The following is a 13,293-nucleotide window of genomic DNA, read 5'->3' as shown; positions in this document are numbered from 1 at the left end:
CCCAAACCGGGGGTCTCGGGAGGTCCTGCTCCCCCAAACCAGGGGTCTCTGGCATCCTCCTCCCCCAAACCAAGGGTCTCTGGGGTCCTGCTCCCCCAAACCGAGGGTCCCTGGGGGTCCTGCTCCCCCAAACCGGGGGTCTCCGGCATCCTCCTCCCCCAACCCGAGGGTCTCTGGGGTCCCGCTCCCCCAGACCAGGGGTCTCTGGGGTCCTCCTCCCCCAAACCGAGGGTCTCGGGGGTCCTGCTCCCCCACCCCGGGGGGCTCGGGGGTCCCCGCTCCCCCAAACCAAGGGTCTCGGGGGTCCCGCTCCCCCAGCCCGGGGGGTCTCTGGGGTCCTGCTCCCCCAAACCAGGGGTCTCTGGGGTCCCGCTCCCCCAGCCCGGGGGTCTCTGGGGTCCCGCTCCCCCAGCCCAGGCCATGCCGCGCTGCCCCCCAGGGAGCTGGGTGGAACGGTGCCGTGCGGGCTGTCGGCACCCCGAACCGGGGCCGAACCGGGGCCGAACCGGGGCCGGGGCCGGGCAGAACCCGCCCCAAAGCGGGGCCGGCCCGGGCTGGCCCGGGGCCAGCGACGCCGACGTCACTCCGGAGCGGCGCCGGCCCCGTTATAAGGGCGAGCGCGGCGCGGGGGCTCCGCAGGCGGCGGGGCCGGGGCCGTGCTTCGCCCCGCCGGGCACCGGCTACCGGAGGAGGAGGAGGAGGAGGAGGAGGAGGAGGAGGAGGAGGAGGAGGAGGAGGAGGAGCGGGGGGGGTGGGATGGGCATGCGGCGGCGGCGGCGACATGACGGTGCCGCTGCTGAAGATCGGGGCCGTGCTGAGCACCATGGCCATGGTCACCAACTGGATGTCCCAGACGTTGCCCTCGCTGGTGGGGCTCAACGGTACCGCCGTCTCACGGGCCGGGACCTCCGAGAAGATCGTGAGTCGGCCCGGTCCTGGGGAGGGGAGCGCCGGGGGGGGCGGGAGAGGGGCCGGGGGAGGCGGCGGGGGGCGCCCGGGCTGCGGCGCGGAGCTGCGCCACCGGTACCGGCACCCGCCGGGCTCGGGCGGCCCCGGGATGCGGCGCACCGGGACCCCCCCCTCCGCCTTCCCCTCCGCCTCCCCCGGGGCGTGGGGACCCCCCTCCGCCTCCCCCGGGGCGTGGGGACCCCCCCCGCCTCCCCCCGGGCACCCCCTCGCTCACGGGCACCCTCCTCATCCTCCTCATCCTCGCTCACGGGCACCCTCCTCATCCTCGCTCACGGGCACCCTCCTCACCCTCCTCATCCTCCTCTTCCTCTCTCATGGGCACCCTCCTCATCCTCCCTTCCTCCCGGGCAGGGTGCACTGGGGACCCCCCCTGTTCATGGGCGCCCTCCTCATCCTCCTCATCTTCCTCCATCCTCCTCATCCTTGCTCATGGGCACCCCCTCACCCTCCCTTCCCCCGGGCAGGGCACCCCGGGGACCCCCCCCTCCCCTGACACGGCCCCCCCCCGCTCTCCCCCTGGGCTCAGGCCCCCCCTCTGCTGGGGACTCCCCGGGGATGGGGACCCCCACCCCCACCCCGGGCAGGGCACACGGGACCCCCCCGGGGATCCCCCCCCCCCCCCCGGGGCACGGGGATCCCCCCTCCCTGCCTTCCCCCCCCGGGCAGGGTGCACTGGGGACCCCCCAACGGGGGACTGGTCTCACTGGGGAGCCTGGGGCTGGGGTTATCCGATGGAGGAGACCCCTGCGAGGGGTCGGGGGGCTCCCGACCCCCTTCTTTCCCCCGGTCCCCCCGAGCTGGGCAGTTCCGGGGGGCTGGGGCAGGGCTGGGGGGGGACCGGACCCCCGCAGGGTCCTGCTGCTCCCCCCGGCCGGGGGCTCCGGGCTGGGGAAGGTGGATGAGCCCCCCCCCGTTCACAGGCCCTTGGGGAGCTGGTGGCTGTCCCCAGGCTGGGTGCTCCCCCCCCCAGGCAGGGACACCCCAAATTCCCCCCGGGATCTCCGAGCTCCGGCTGGTGCCAGCCCTTCGGTGCAAACCCCTGCGAGAGCCGGGCTGGGTGCGCGGGGGGACACCCCGGTTTTGGGGGGCTGCGATGGCAGCGCCGGGGCTGGGCTGGGCTCCGGTGACGCCGCAGGCACGAGCGAGCCCCCGGGGAGGGCTGGGCCGCACGGTCGGTGCCGCGGGGCCTGGCCGGCACCCGGCCTCCGCCGGTAACGCCGGGGTGGGGGCCACGATGTGGGGCCGCGTCCTTCGTCGGGAGAAAACCCCTGCGGTAGCCGCAGCCCTCCCGCGTCGGCCTGGGCACCCTGTTTGGGGGGCCGTGGTGGGAAATCCTGCCGCCGCGGGTGCTCGGGGCTATTGCCAGCGCCGATCTCGGCTGGGGGGGGGATGAGCTGGTTTGGGGGTGTTGGAGGAAGGCGCTGGCACAGCTCGTCGGGAGCCTGCCGTTGGCCGGGCTGGCAGACGTGCCGCCCGCCGGCAGGAGCTGACCAGCTTTGCGTGCCCCCCGCTCCCGGCAGCGACCGCCGCGGCCCCCCCAGAGCCACTGGGGACTCACCGGGCTGCTCCTAGCCACGAGGGCCTTCCCCCCCGCAGCCCTCGACCCATTCCATAGGGATCTCTGGGATCCCTAGGGATCCTTTTTGGGGTCCCATTCCCAGCCGGGCTTCTGCGGAGGATGAGCGCGGCGGCCTTCGTCGCCGCAGCCCTGTGCGTGGCGGGAGGGTCTCGCCGGGCACCGCCAAATAGGCAATCGTGTTGCAAGGCAATTAGCGGCGCTGGGGGTAAAGCAGGCGCTGCGCTGCAATAATTGGCTAATCATTAGTCACTCTTTGGTGTTCGGTGTAAAATCATTAATCACGGGGAAGGAGCGCGGCTGATGCGGCTGTAGCGGCCTGGCACAACCGCCCCCGGGAGTCACCGGGACGGCGTGCCGGACCGTGGGGTGCGAGGGGCCGCCGGCGCGGCCGTGGCGGGGAGCTGGCGTGCTGGTTGTGGAGCTGAGCTCCCACCTGGGTTTAGCAAGGCAACGCTTTTCCCCTGGATGCTGGAATGAGCTGGGCTTACCCAAAAGCCGGTGCTCGCCTCCCCGGCTTCGGCTCCGGGCACGGTGATGCCTGGCGCGGCCTTTCCCCGTTGTTCGGGGACTCTCGAAGCCCCTTTCTAGAAAAGAGCGGCTCCTTTTTGGCTCTGAGGGCCGGAGCCGGATTCACCCAGCCCAGGCCCGGGCACTCCCATCAGCTCGGCCCCGTGGGACACCGGCTCCTGGGGACACCGGCGCCGCGGAGCCCGGTGCTGGAGCAGGCAATGGCTCTCGACTTGCGGTGGAGGAGCAGCCCCTCGCTCCGGCCGGCGATGGGCAGAGACCGGAGCATCCTCTGCGGCAGCTCCATCGCTGCCCTGGAGCCGTCCCTCTCCAGAAAGAGGGGGCAGAGCCGCGGAGGGGCTCTTGCCTTTACCGCCCGTGCCGATTCGGGGGCTCTGAAGGGCCCTTGGTCGGACCCCCGTGCCCCCGGCCGCGGCTGCTCTGCTGAGGCAAGGGGCTGAGCGGGGGTTCCTGGAAGCCTGGGGACCCCCGTGGCCCCTGCGAGAGGGGTTGGGGTGCTCTGAGAGCCCCCCCAGCCGGGCACCGGCTCCCTGGCAGCTCGCCGCGCCGCGGCCGAGGGTGTCAGCAGTTTCTCCTCTCCCGAGCTGCGAGCGGGCAGCTTTCCTGGGGAGCGCTAATTAATAACCCAGTGACAGATTGCACAGGCTGCGTTTAACCTAATAATGCCGCCAGCAGCAGCCGCCGCTGCCTCCAGGCCCCCGAGCCGCAGTGGGCAGGCGCGGGCAGGGCTGCCTTCCACCTCCGTCCCGGGGGGTTATCCGCAGGGAGGGGGCTGGATGCCACCGCCGAGCTGCGTCTTCCCGGGATCTGGCTCTTGCCCACGGATGCTCGCCCGCATCCCGGGGCGGCTGGGGATGGACCTCAGGGTTTCTGCGCCGCGCGAAGCCCAATCTGGCAGGCAGAGGAGCTCTGCCAGCCTCCAAATGGGGGGCTCTGAGCGCTGCCTGCCTGTATCCTGCCTGTATCCTGCCTGCCACAGGCTGCTGCCTGGCATTAATTATGCATTAGCCCTCTATAAAGTATTTATGTCTGCCTGCCGCTCAGCCGCGGCCAGAAGGGTCCCGGGGAAAGGGAAATGGTTCCTCGGTGACTGCGGATGCGAGGCCCGGGTTGCTCCCGGGTTTGCTTCGGGCTCTTTCGTTTCAGCAGCTTTTTTTTGGGGAGAAGCAATGAAGCTTTCGGTGCGCAGGATGATCCCGGGGGCGGGAGATCGGGTGGCGCCTGTGCCCGCTGCGGGTGCTGGCGCCGTGGGTGCCGGCCCTGTGCCGTGCCCGGAGGAGCCGGGGGGACCCCTCCTGCCGCGGGGCCCCCGGTTTTGGTGGGTGGGAGCACACACCGCCGTGCATGAAGTCTTTCCCGACGTGTAGATCTGACAATTACTCATCACATCGATTCACCTGCCGTAGCAGTGAGTGGCCGGCACGACGCCGTCCGCCGGCACGACGCCGTCCGCCGGCACGACGCCATCCCAAGGATTCGTTATCCCGGGATGTAGCCGCTCACCAGCGGGAGCTGCCGAGGGCTCCCAGCCCCCGCACCCACCGGGCTCTATCTCCGCCGCCTTGGAGCTGGGCTGAATAAATCCTCTATTTACCTCCCCCTGCGACAAGTCGGGAATTTCCTCGGTTAAGGGCTGGTTTTACACCGCCGTCAGTTAATTTATTCTCGTTGCGCTGGAGGTTAGAGAATGGTGTTTAGCCACCGCCGTGTCCAATAAATCCCTTCCGATGTGAAACATGAAGTTAAAACCGCTGCGTGTAAAGTAAAGTATCGTCCCTGGCTTGTTACAGGGAACGGGTCATTTATCTTCGCCTGGCTCGGTGCAGAAGGCGCTCGGAGAGCGATGAGTTTGCTCTTGATTTTCATAATTAATAATTATGAATTACCCATGAAATGCTAAATGGCCCAGCACAAAAACGCCGGCTTATGGCATGAATAAATCAGGCAAAGGGGAGGAAGGGGGGGCGGTGGGGGATGTTTCTCTGCTTGGTTTTCAGGGCGAGTGTGGTGGGAGCCAGCCGAAATCGGGGGGCGGCGGGAGCCCGCAGCGCTCACCCCCATCCTCGGCCGCGTTGGGAGACCAAAAGCAAAACCCCGAGCCTGGATCTGCCTGGAAAAGCCGCAGCTGGATGCAAAAATCGGCTTTCCGAGGGCGGCGGGGCTGGGGGGGGACGCTCGGCCGGGGATGCCCACCCGGGCAGGGGATGCGCCGGCGTTTCCCTGCCGCTCTCGAAGGGACGCGAAATTCCAGGGGAAGGAATTAGCGATTTGTACTCGCAGCTCCGCTCCCCTCCAGGGGCGAGGCAGCCCCGGCGGAGGCGATTCCTGCCTTCCCACGTCTCTTAGTGGGAAGCGACCCTGGGCCGGGTGCGCGGGAGGAAGAGGAGGGATGCGGAGCTGGCCGGTGGGAGAGGATGAAGAGCGTTTCCTCATCGCTCCCTCCCATCCCGCTGTCGTTTCGTGGCCGGCCCGGGAGCGCGGAACCTGCCGGGAAGCTGAAATCGCCGTATTTGGGGCAGATCGCTGCGGTAAAATGAGTCTTGGAGAGGGAAAAAAATTATTAAATGACCTGGATAAAAACCTAAAAGGAGGGAAAAAAGCAAAGCGGCTCGGATCCACCGGGTTTTGGAGGAGCTGCGTGGGAGGTGGCAGCAGGCAGGGCAGGGCTGCGGGGCCGTGCCGTGGCGGGATGCGCTCGGCACCGGGCTTTGCCGGCACCGCACGGGTACGGTGGTGGTTCCGGAAGGGTTCGGTGGGCTCATCCCGGTGCCGGCACCTTGCTGCCTTGCTGGTTTGTCCCCAGCCAGGTGACGGCGAGAGGGAAGGGCGCTCCGGCGTCGTGCCAAGGCGATGCGGCGCTGCCGGCCCTGCCCCAGCCCCCGCGGTTTTGGGGAAGCCCGGGAGGAGCCTGGCGCGGGCGAGCGGCGCTGGCGTCCGCCGGGGCCCTGACCTCTCCCCTCCTCTCTCCCGCAGACCCTCTTCCAGAGCCCCGACGAGGGCTGGCAGGTTTACACCTCGGCGCAAGCCCCCGACGGCAAATGCCTCTGCACGGCCGTCATCCCCGTCCAGGGCACTTGCTCCCGCGACCTGCGCAGCCACCAGCTCCGCCAGCTCATGGAGAAGGTGAGCGTTGGCCGGCCCGCCGCTAATTGGCGTTGCCGGCCCAGCCTGCTAACGAAGTGGTTAATTGGTGGGTGGGAGGATGCCCAGCCTTGCCCGGTAGCGTGGACGTCCGTGGTGGGGGAGCCCCTTCCGGCGTGGGTGCAGCCCACGGGGGGGTGTGACGGGCTCGTCCCTTCCCTCGGGACCCGCGGCGGCCGCGTCCCGGCGAGGACGCCCACGGCTCCCTCCTTCCCTGCGTAATGCCGCTGGGCCGAGAGCTGCCCTTTGCCGGTACGAGCATCCTTGATGCTCCTGCATCCCGCGTCCTCCTTGCCTGGCCATTAGGTTTGCTGGAAGGGCGTCACGGTGCCGCCACGCGTCCGTGGTGCCACCAGCACGCGGCGATGCCCTCGTCGCACGAACCGAGCCCGCCACGTGGCCGCGGGGATGAAATCGGCCCGGAGATAACGCCCAAGCATGCTTTAGCCTGCAGCCCCAGGAGCCGAGTGATGCTTAACGGAGCCCGGGTGGTTTCCCCGTGCGGGACGGGGGACGCGTGGTTTCCCACGGGGGGGTCCCGCGCTCCCGGCCCCTTCCCCGTGGGCGCTGCAGAAACGCTGGCAGAAGCCGTTAGCCGCCCCCTCCCCGCGGCGGGGAGCCGCGTGCCTGAGCAGAGCTCATTTAATTCCCCCCCCCCCGGTTTTTCCACGTCCGCACGGGCAGGCACACCGCAAACCCGATTAAACTTTTATTATAACGTGCTGCAAAAACGCCTCTTAAGCAGCTCCCTTCCGAGGCGGCGGCACCGTAAATACCAGCAGGGCTGGCGCTAATAAATAAATAACCGTTTGAGGAACACGGCCGCGCTCACATCGTTTGAAAGCGTGGAAACAAAATAACTTCGCTGGCTGCGGCAGATGAAATTAAAGAATGAAAGCTCATAGAACCGAGCTGGGAAATGTGCGCTCGGATGGTTTAAAAAAAAACAAATAACAGCTGAAGCAGGATGAGTAAAACGCATTATTTTATACATTAAAGCTGCAGGGGGAAGAGTTTTCTCGCAAGCATTTACATAAATGCCGGTGCGGTGGAGCAGGGAGCCGCTCGTCCTGCGGCTCCCCGGGGATGGGGACGCCGGGATGGGGGCTCCCGGGGCTGCGGCCCCACCAGCACCCGGTGGCCCGGGGGCTGCTCTCCCTTCCCCATCCCCTCCCTGCCTCCGCACCCCCAATTTCCCCAGCCCAAGCCCTTCGTTAGCAGCAGAGCTGGTGTTAATTAGAGCGAGGGCTTTAGCACCCCCTCCGCCGTCCCACCACGCAGGTGCAGAACATTTCCCAGTCGATGGAGGTGCTGGACCTCCGGACCTACCGGGACCTCCAGTACGTGCGCAACACCGAGTCCCTGATGAAGGGCTTGGACTCCAGGCTGAAGGTGGCTGCTGAGAGCCAGAAGAGCCTCAACGCCAAGAGCTTCCAGGTGAGCCCGTGCCCCCCGACGCCTCTCGTGCCCCGCGGGACCGGCTGCTGGCTCTGGCAGCCCTCCCCGAGCACGCGGTGCTGCGTGATGCCACGATGCGGGTGGGCACCCTGGGAAGGGTCTTGCTTTTGGTGGTCCCGGTGGCCGAGCACCCCTGCGGTGGTCCCGGTGGCCGAGCACCCCTGTGGTGCTCCCAGGGCCGAGCACCCCTGCGGTGGTCCCGAGCCGAGCACCCCTGCAGTGGTCCCGGGGCCGAGCACCCCCGTGGCGGTCCGGGGGGCCGAGCACCCCTGCGGTGGTCCCGGTGGCTGAGCACCCCCGTGGCGGTCCGGGTGGCCGAGCACCCCTGCGGTGCTCCCGAGCCGAGCACCCCTGCGGTGGTCCGGGTGGCCGAGCACCCCTGCGGTGGTCCCGGGGCCGAGCACCCCCGTGGCGGTCCGGGTGGCCGAGCACCCCTGCGGTGGTCCCGGGGCCGAGCACCCCTGCGGCAGTCCGGGTGGCTGAGCACCCCTGCGGCAGTCCGGGTGGCCGAGCACCCCTGTGATAGTCCGGGGGCTGAGCATCCCTGTGTCACCTGAGAGCGCAGGGTGGGTGCGGTGCAGGAGCAGGAAAGGGTGCCCAGCCACGGTGGGCGCGCAGACAAGGCGCAGGGCAAACGGCCCCGGGGCCACATCCTGCCGCCTCCCGGGGTGCCGCGGGGGGAGCTGTGCTGGTGACGGGGTGAGATGGCCAATTCCCAGCCCATCTGGCGGCGAATCGACACCTTTAACTAAACAAAACACGGCTCTTCCCCGGCAAAGCCACCATTTCCACCTGACGGGTGGCAGCCGCCAGCGCCGCGTGCTGATCGATGCAGGCTGCAAGTCAATGCTGCCCGTGCTGCAGCGGCTCTGCACCCCCAAGAAATCCCATTACCTGCCCCCCTGCCGGGGCACTGGGTTATTTTGGGAGCCTCAAGGCTTCATCCTGACAGCTAAAGAGTGTTTCTGTCTCGGGAGCGGCCGTTTCTTGGCACTGAAACGGGCCGGAGGATGCTCGGGTGGACGCTGGGCGCTGACAGTTGCGGAGACGAGACATTGATTAAACATCTGAGCTGCAGCAAATGTCTCGGCTGCTTTAATCACAGCAGGAGGTGCTGAGCCCCGCGCCCGGGATGCAATCCCACCCGGAGACGGGAACGCTGGCCCAGTAATGCCGCCCTGAAATGAAAGGCGAGGAGGGAGGAGAGGTGCTGGCGAGCCGGGCTTGTTCCCGGGAAAACCCGCTGAGCCGTGGGACGGGAGCGGGGCTGGGGCCTCGGAGCGGGATGGAGGCGCTGGCTGTGGCTTGACAGCGTCCTTGAGCGAAGGAGACGCGCTGGAGTGGCTCGCAGCCAGGGCCAGCTCGCCGCCGTGCTTCCCCCGCCCTGCCGCGCCGGGGCGGCGGCTGGCCCAAGCCTGCCGGGATCACGCATGGCTCCCGGGGCCCGAGCGTCCCCGCGGCGCACAGGGAGCTGGGTGCCCACGCACCCGGTGCCTGGAGCCATCGCCCATCCCTGGCTCGCTCGCCCCACCCCATACTCGCACCCCGTCCCCGCGTCGGCTGTCGGGGACCCGCTCAGCCTTCCCGTGCCGGACGGTTGAAGCCTTTGCCTGGGTGCTTCCAGGCCAAGGTCAAAACACCTCTTAACGTTCTCCTTGTGCTCAAATAAGTGGAGATTTTTAAACCCTGGACCTGGCGTATAACTCTGCCTGTTGCTCTTCTTCCCCCAGCACGGTCACTGCGCCGTCCTGCATCCCTCCTGCGTAGAGCATCGCTCCGGGCCCGGTCACCCCGCTGCTCCTGGCGTGGGTGCTCCCACGGCGGGGCCGGATCCTGCCTGGTTCCCGCGCCGCGGAGCGAGGCGATAGCATCGGCTGTGGGTGATTCATTAGCTACCGCTCCCCCAGCGCTTGGAAGATGCAAAGCCCTGTAATTGTTATTAATTACCAGCCCAGGGAATAGGGCTCGTCTCTGATGTGTTAACGAGGCTGCGCTCCGCAATCCCTGCCGCTGTGCGGAAAGCTCCTTGCTAACCCCGGAGGGATGGACAGACGGACAGCAGGCATGGGGGCAAGCACCGCCAGCCTTAATTTAAGGGGAGGGGGTTGATTATTTTTTCCCCTTAAACAGGAGCTCAAGGACAAGATGACGGAGCTGCTGCCTCTGATGCCCGTCCTGGATCAGTACAAGTCGGACACGAGGCTGATCGTGCACCTGAAGGAGGAGGTGAGGAACCTCTCCGGGAGCTTGCTGGCCATCCAGGAGGAGATGGGTGCCTACGACTACGAGGAGCTGCAGCAGCGGGTGCTGATGCTGGAGGCACGGCTGCACGCCTGCATGCAAAAACTGGGTATGGTGTCCCCCCGCCTCGGCTCCGGAGTGGGTGGGCACCCAGGTCCCCCGCTCACAGCAGCGTCGGGGAAACCCCGAAACCCGGGGTCCCTCCCGGTGCAGGCAGGGCAGGCAGCCGATCAGGAAACCCAAGCCGCCGCTGCTGCCTGCGGCTGCCGTGCGCTCTGCCCACGTGCTGGGCCTCCCGTTTTGCTGCACTGCCGATAGCTTCCGAATAATAATACTACTGGCAGCCCAGCATCCTCCAGTATGTGCCGGCGAGGGGTTTGCTGGTGTGGCCGGGCCCCGGGACCCCCGCAGGAGCTGCCTGTCCTTGCTCAGGAATAGCTGCCGGAGCCCAGCGGTGCCTTCCCCCTCCTGCTGCCCTGTCCCCCTCCCCTGAGACTCCTGGGGGTCCCTGGGGTGAAGGGGAGCCCTGGTCCCTCCCCGCTTGCTGCGTGGTGCCCGCGGGACCGGAGGGAGCTGGGCAACGTCGTGGTCCTGGATGCCCACCCCTAACCCCAAAATCTGTCCCCCCGCCCAGGCTGCGGGAAGCTGACGGGCGTCAGCAACCCCATCACCATCCGAGCGTCGGGCTCCCGCTTCGGGTCGTGGATGACCGACACGATGACGCCCAGCGCCGACAGCCGGGTGAGTGGCACGGGCACCCCTGGGGATGGGGGCGGGGGACAGCCCTGCCCGGGCTTCCCGTGGCTCTCGCGTGGCTGTTTTCTGGGTGTCTTTCCCTAAAACTCTCCCAGGCCCAAGCAGAGGTGAATTTTGCAGGCCTGGCTCTGAACTTTTGCAAAACGCCAGCACTCCTCGGGCACCTGCAACCTGCCTGGCTCACGCTGCCAGGGGTCCATGCACCTCGGTGCACGCTCCCTGGGGTTCACGCTGCCCATGCATGCTGCCAGGGGTCCATGCACCTCGGTGCACGCTCCTTGGGGTGCACCCTGCCCGTGCACGCTGCCAGGGGTCCATGCACCTCGGTGCACGCTCCCTGGGGTTCACACTGCCCGTGCATGCTGCCTGGGGTCTGTGCACCTCGGTGCACACTGCCTGGGGTCCATGCACCTCTGTGCACGCTCCTTGGGGTGCACCCTGCCCGTGCAAGCTCCCTCGTGTCCATGCACCTTGGTGCACACTGCCTGGGGTCCATGCACCTCGGTGCACGCTCCCTGGGGTTCGCGCTGCCCGTGCACGCTCCCTGGGGTCCATGCACCTCGGTGCACACTCGCCGGGGTGCATGCTGCCTGTGCACGCTCCCTGGGGTCCATGCATCTCGGTGCATGCTCCCTGGGGTGCACCCTGCCCGTGCACGCTCCCTCAGGTCCATGCGCCTTGGTGCACACTGCCTGGGGTCCATGCACCTCGGTGCACGCTCCCTGGGGTGCACCCTGCCCGTGCAAGCTCCCTCGGGTCCATGCACCTTGGTGCACGCTGCCTGGGGTCCATGCACCTTGGTGCACTCTCCATGGGGTTCACGCTGCCCATGCATGCTGCCAGGGGTCCATGCACCTCGGTGCGTGCTCCTTGGGGTGCACCCTGCCCGTGCACGCTCCCTGGGGTCCGTGCACCTCGGTGCACGCTCCCTGGGGTGCACCCTGCCCGTGCACGCTCCCTGGGGTCCGTGCACCTCGGTGCATGCTCCCTGGGGTGCATGCTGCCTATGCACGCTGCCAGGGGTCCATGCACCTCGGTGCATGATCTCCAGGGTGCACGCTGCCCGTGCACCCGGGGCACACGCTGCCTGGGGTGCACGTGCCCTTGTGCACGCTCGCCGGGGTGCAAGGCCTCTGCTCCGTTGCACGGGGGCACGCGCCGCCTCTGCGGAGCTGTGCCGAGCGCTGATGGAGGGAACGGGGCTGGGGCGGCGGGGGGCTGCGCAGGAGCTTCCTGGGAGTCTCTGCAGGCCGGGACCTCAGCCGGGCCGGGTGTTCCTAACGCAGCACGGCCTCTTACTAAAAATCAGCCAAGCATTTGATCTGCAGAAAGAGCAGAAAGCAGGGTTAAAGGGGGAAGCCAGGAAAATTAGTGTCCCGACATGTGGCAGCATGGCTGCATGTGCTGGGGGGGGCCGTGAAGGACATGAATCGTGTCCGTCTGTCCTGGGAGCCGATCTTGATGGGGGTGGGGGCCCCGTTTTGGCCGGGCATCCCTAACCTGAGCCCGCTGCAGGTGTGGTACATGGACGGTTACTACAAGGGCCGCCGTGTCTTGGAGTTTCGGACCTTGAACGACTTTGTGACGGGACAGAACTTCGTGCAGCATCTCCTGCCGCATCCCTGGGCCGGCACCGGCCACGTGGTCTTCAACGGGTCCCTCTACTACAACAAATACCAGAGTAACATCGCGGTGAAGTACCACTTTCGCTCCCGCAGCGTGCTGGTGCAGCGCAGCCTCGCCGGCGCCGGCTACAACAACACCTTCCCTTATTCTTGGGGTGGTTTCTCCGACATCGACTTCATGGTGGACGAGAGCGGGCTGTGGGCCGTCTACACCACCAACCAAAACGCCGGCAACATCGTGGTGAGCCGGGTGGACCCCCAGACGCTGGAGGTCCTGCATAGCTGGGACACGGGTTACCCCAAACGCAGCGCCGGAGAGTCCTTCATGATCTGCGGCACGCTCTACGTCACCAACTCCCACCTCGCCGGCGCCAAGATCTATTTTGCCTACTACACAAACACTTCCAGCTACGAATACACGGATATTCCCTTCCACAACCAGTATTCCCACATATCCATGCTGGACTACAACCCGCGGGAGAGGGTGCTCTACACCTGGAACAACGGCCACCAGGTCATCTACAACGTCACGCTCTTCCACGTCATAAAGACGTCGGGTGAGCTGTGACCCCGCGCCGGACTCCTCTGCTCTCCCTCCCCAGCTCTTTATTTTTCTACACTTCAGCCTCAGCCATTCTCTCGAGGGGATGGAGCCTTCCTCCTCCTCCTCCTCTTTGAGTTTTCTTTTTTGCCGGTTCTTTGGTTACTGCCCGCGGTTCATGGCGCATGGATCTCGTCTGCCTTCATTTGAGCTGACCTCGGTTGTTCTTTTGGTTTGGTTTGTTTCTTTTTTTTTTTTCCCAATTTACATCTTTATTTTGACGGCAAATAAAACCACTCTTTGACGTTTGACGGGGCTTGTGCTGATAGTTTTTTTTTTTCCCCCCTAATTTTTTAAAAAGTTGTTGTTGTCCTGTCACTCGACGGCTTGCTCCCCCCCCCTTTTCCTGCATCCCCTCCGCCGGCGGCTGCCGGGAGCTGGCTCTCAGCCCCAGC

At 66.8% G+C, this 13,293-nt stretch overlaps 1 protein-coding gene across 1 annotated transcript; it reads left to right on the top strand.

The window, feature by feature from the left end:
• Nucleotides 1-781: 781 nt before the first annotated feature.
• Nucleotides 782-12,880, top strand: OLFM2 (olfactomedin 2; the record flags this gene model as incomplete). The annotated part of the gene is made up of 6 exons (XM_082334206.1): nucleotides 782-919; nucleotides 6,050-6,199; nucleotides 7,499-7,654; nucleotides 9,806-10,025; nucleotides 10,551-10,657; nucleotides 12,188-12,880. The coding sequence occupies 6 exons, from the start codon at nucleotides 782-784 to the stop codon at nucleotides 12,863-12,865; spliced, it is 1,449 nt and encodes a 482-aa protein (XP_082190332.1). The 3' UTR covers nucleotides 12,866-12,880.
• Nucleotides 12,881-13,293: the final 413 nt, after the last annotated feature.

This window comes from Platalea leucorodia (genome assembly GCF_965183815.1).
Source record: "Platalea leucorodia genome assembly, chromosome: 29".
Taxonomy (NCBI): Eukaryota; Metazoa; Chordata; class Aves; order Pelecaniformes; family Threskiornithidae; genus Platalea; species Platalea leucorodia.
Note: the sequence above shows the minus strand (reverse complement) of the source record. Positions and strands in the feature narration are given on the sequence as shown.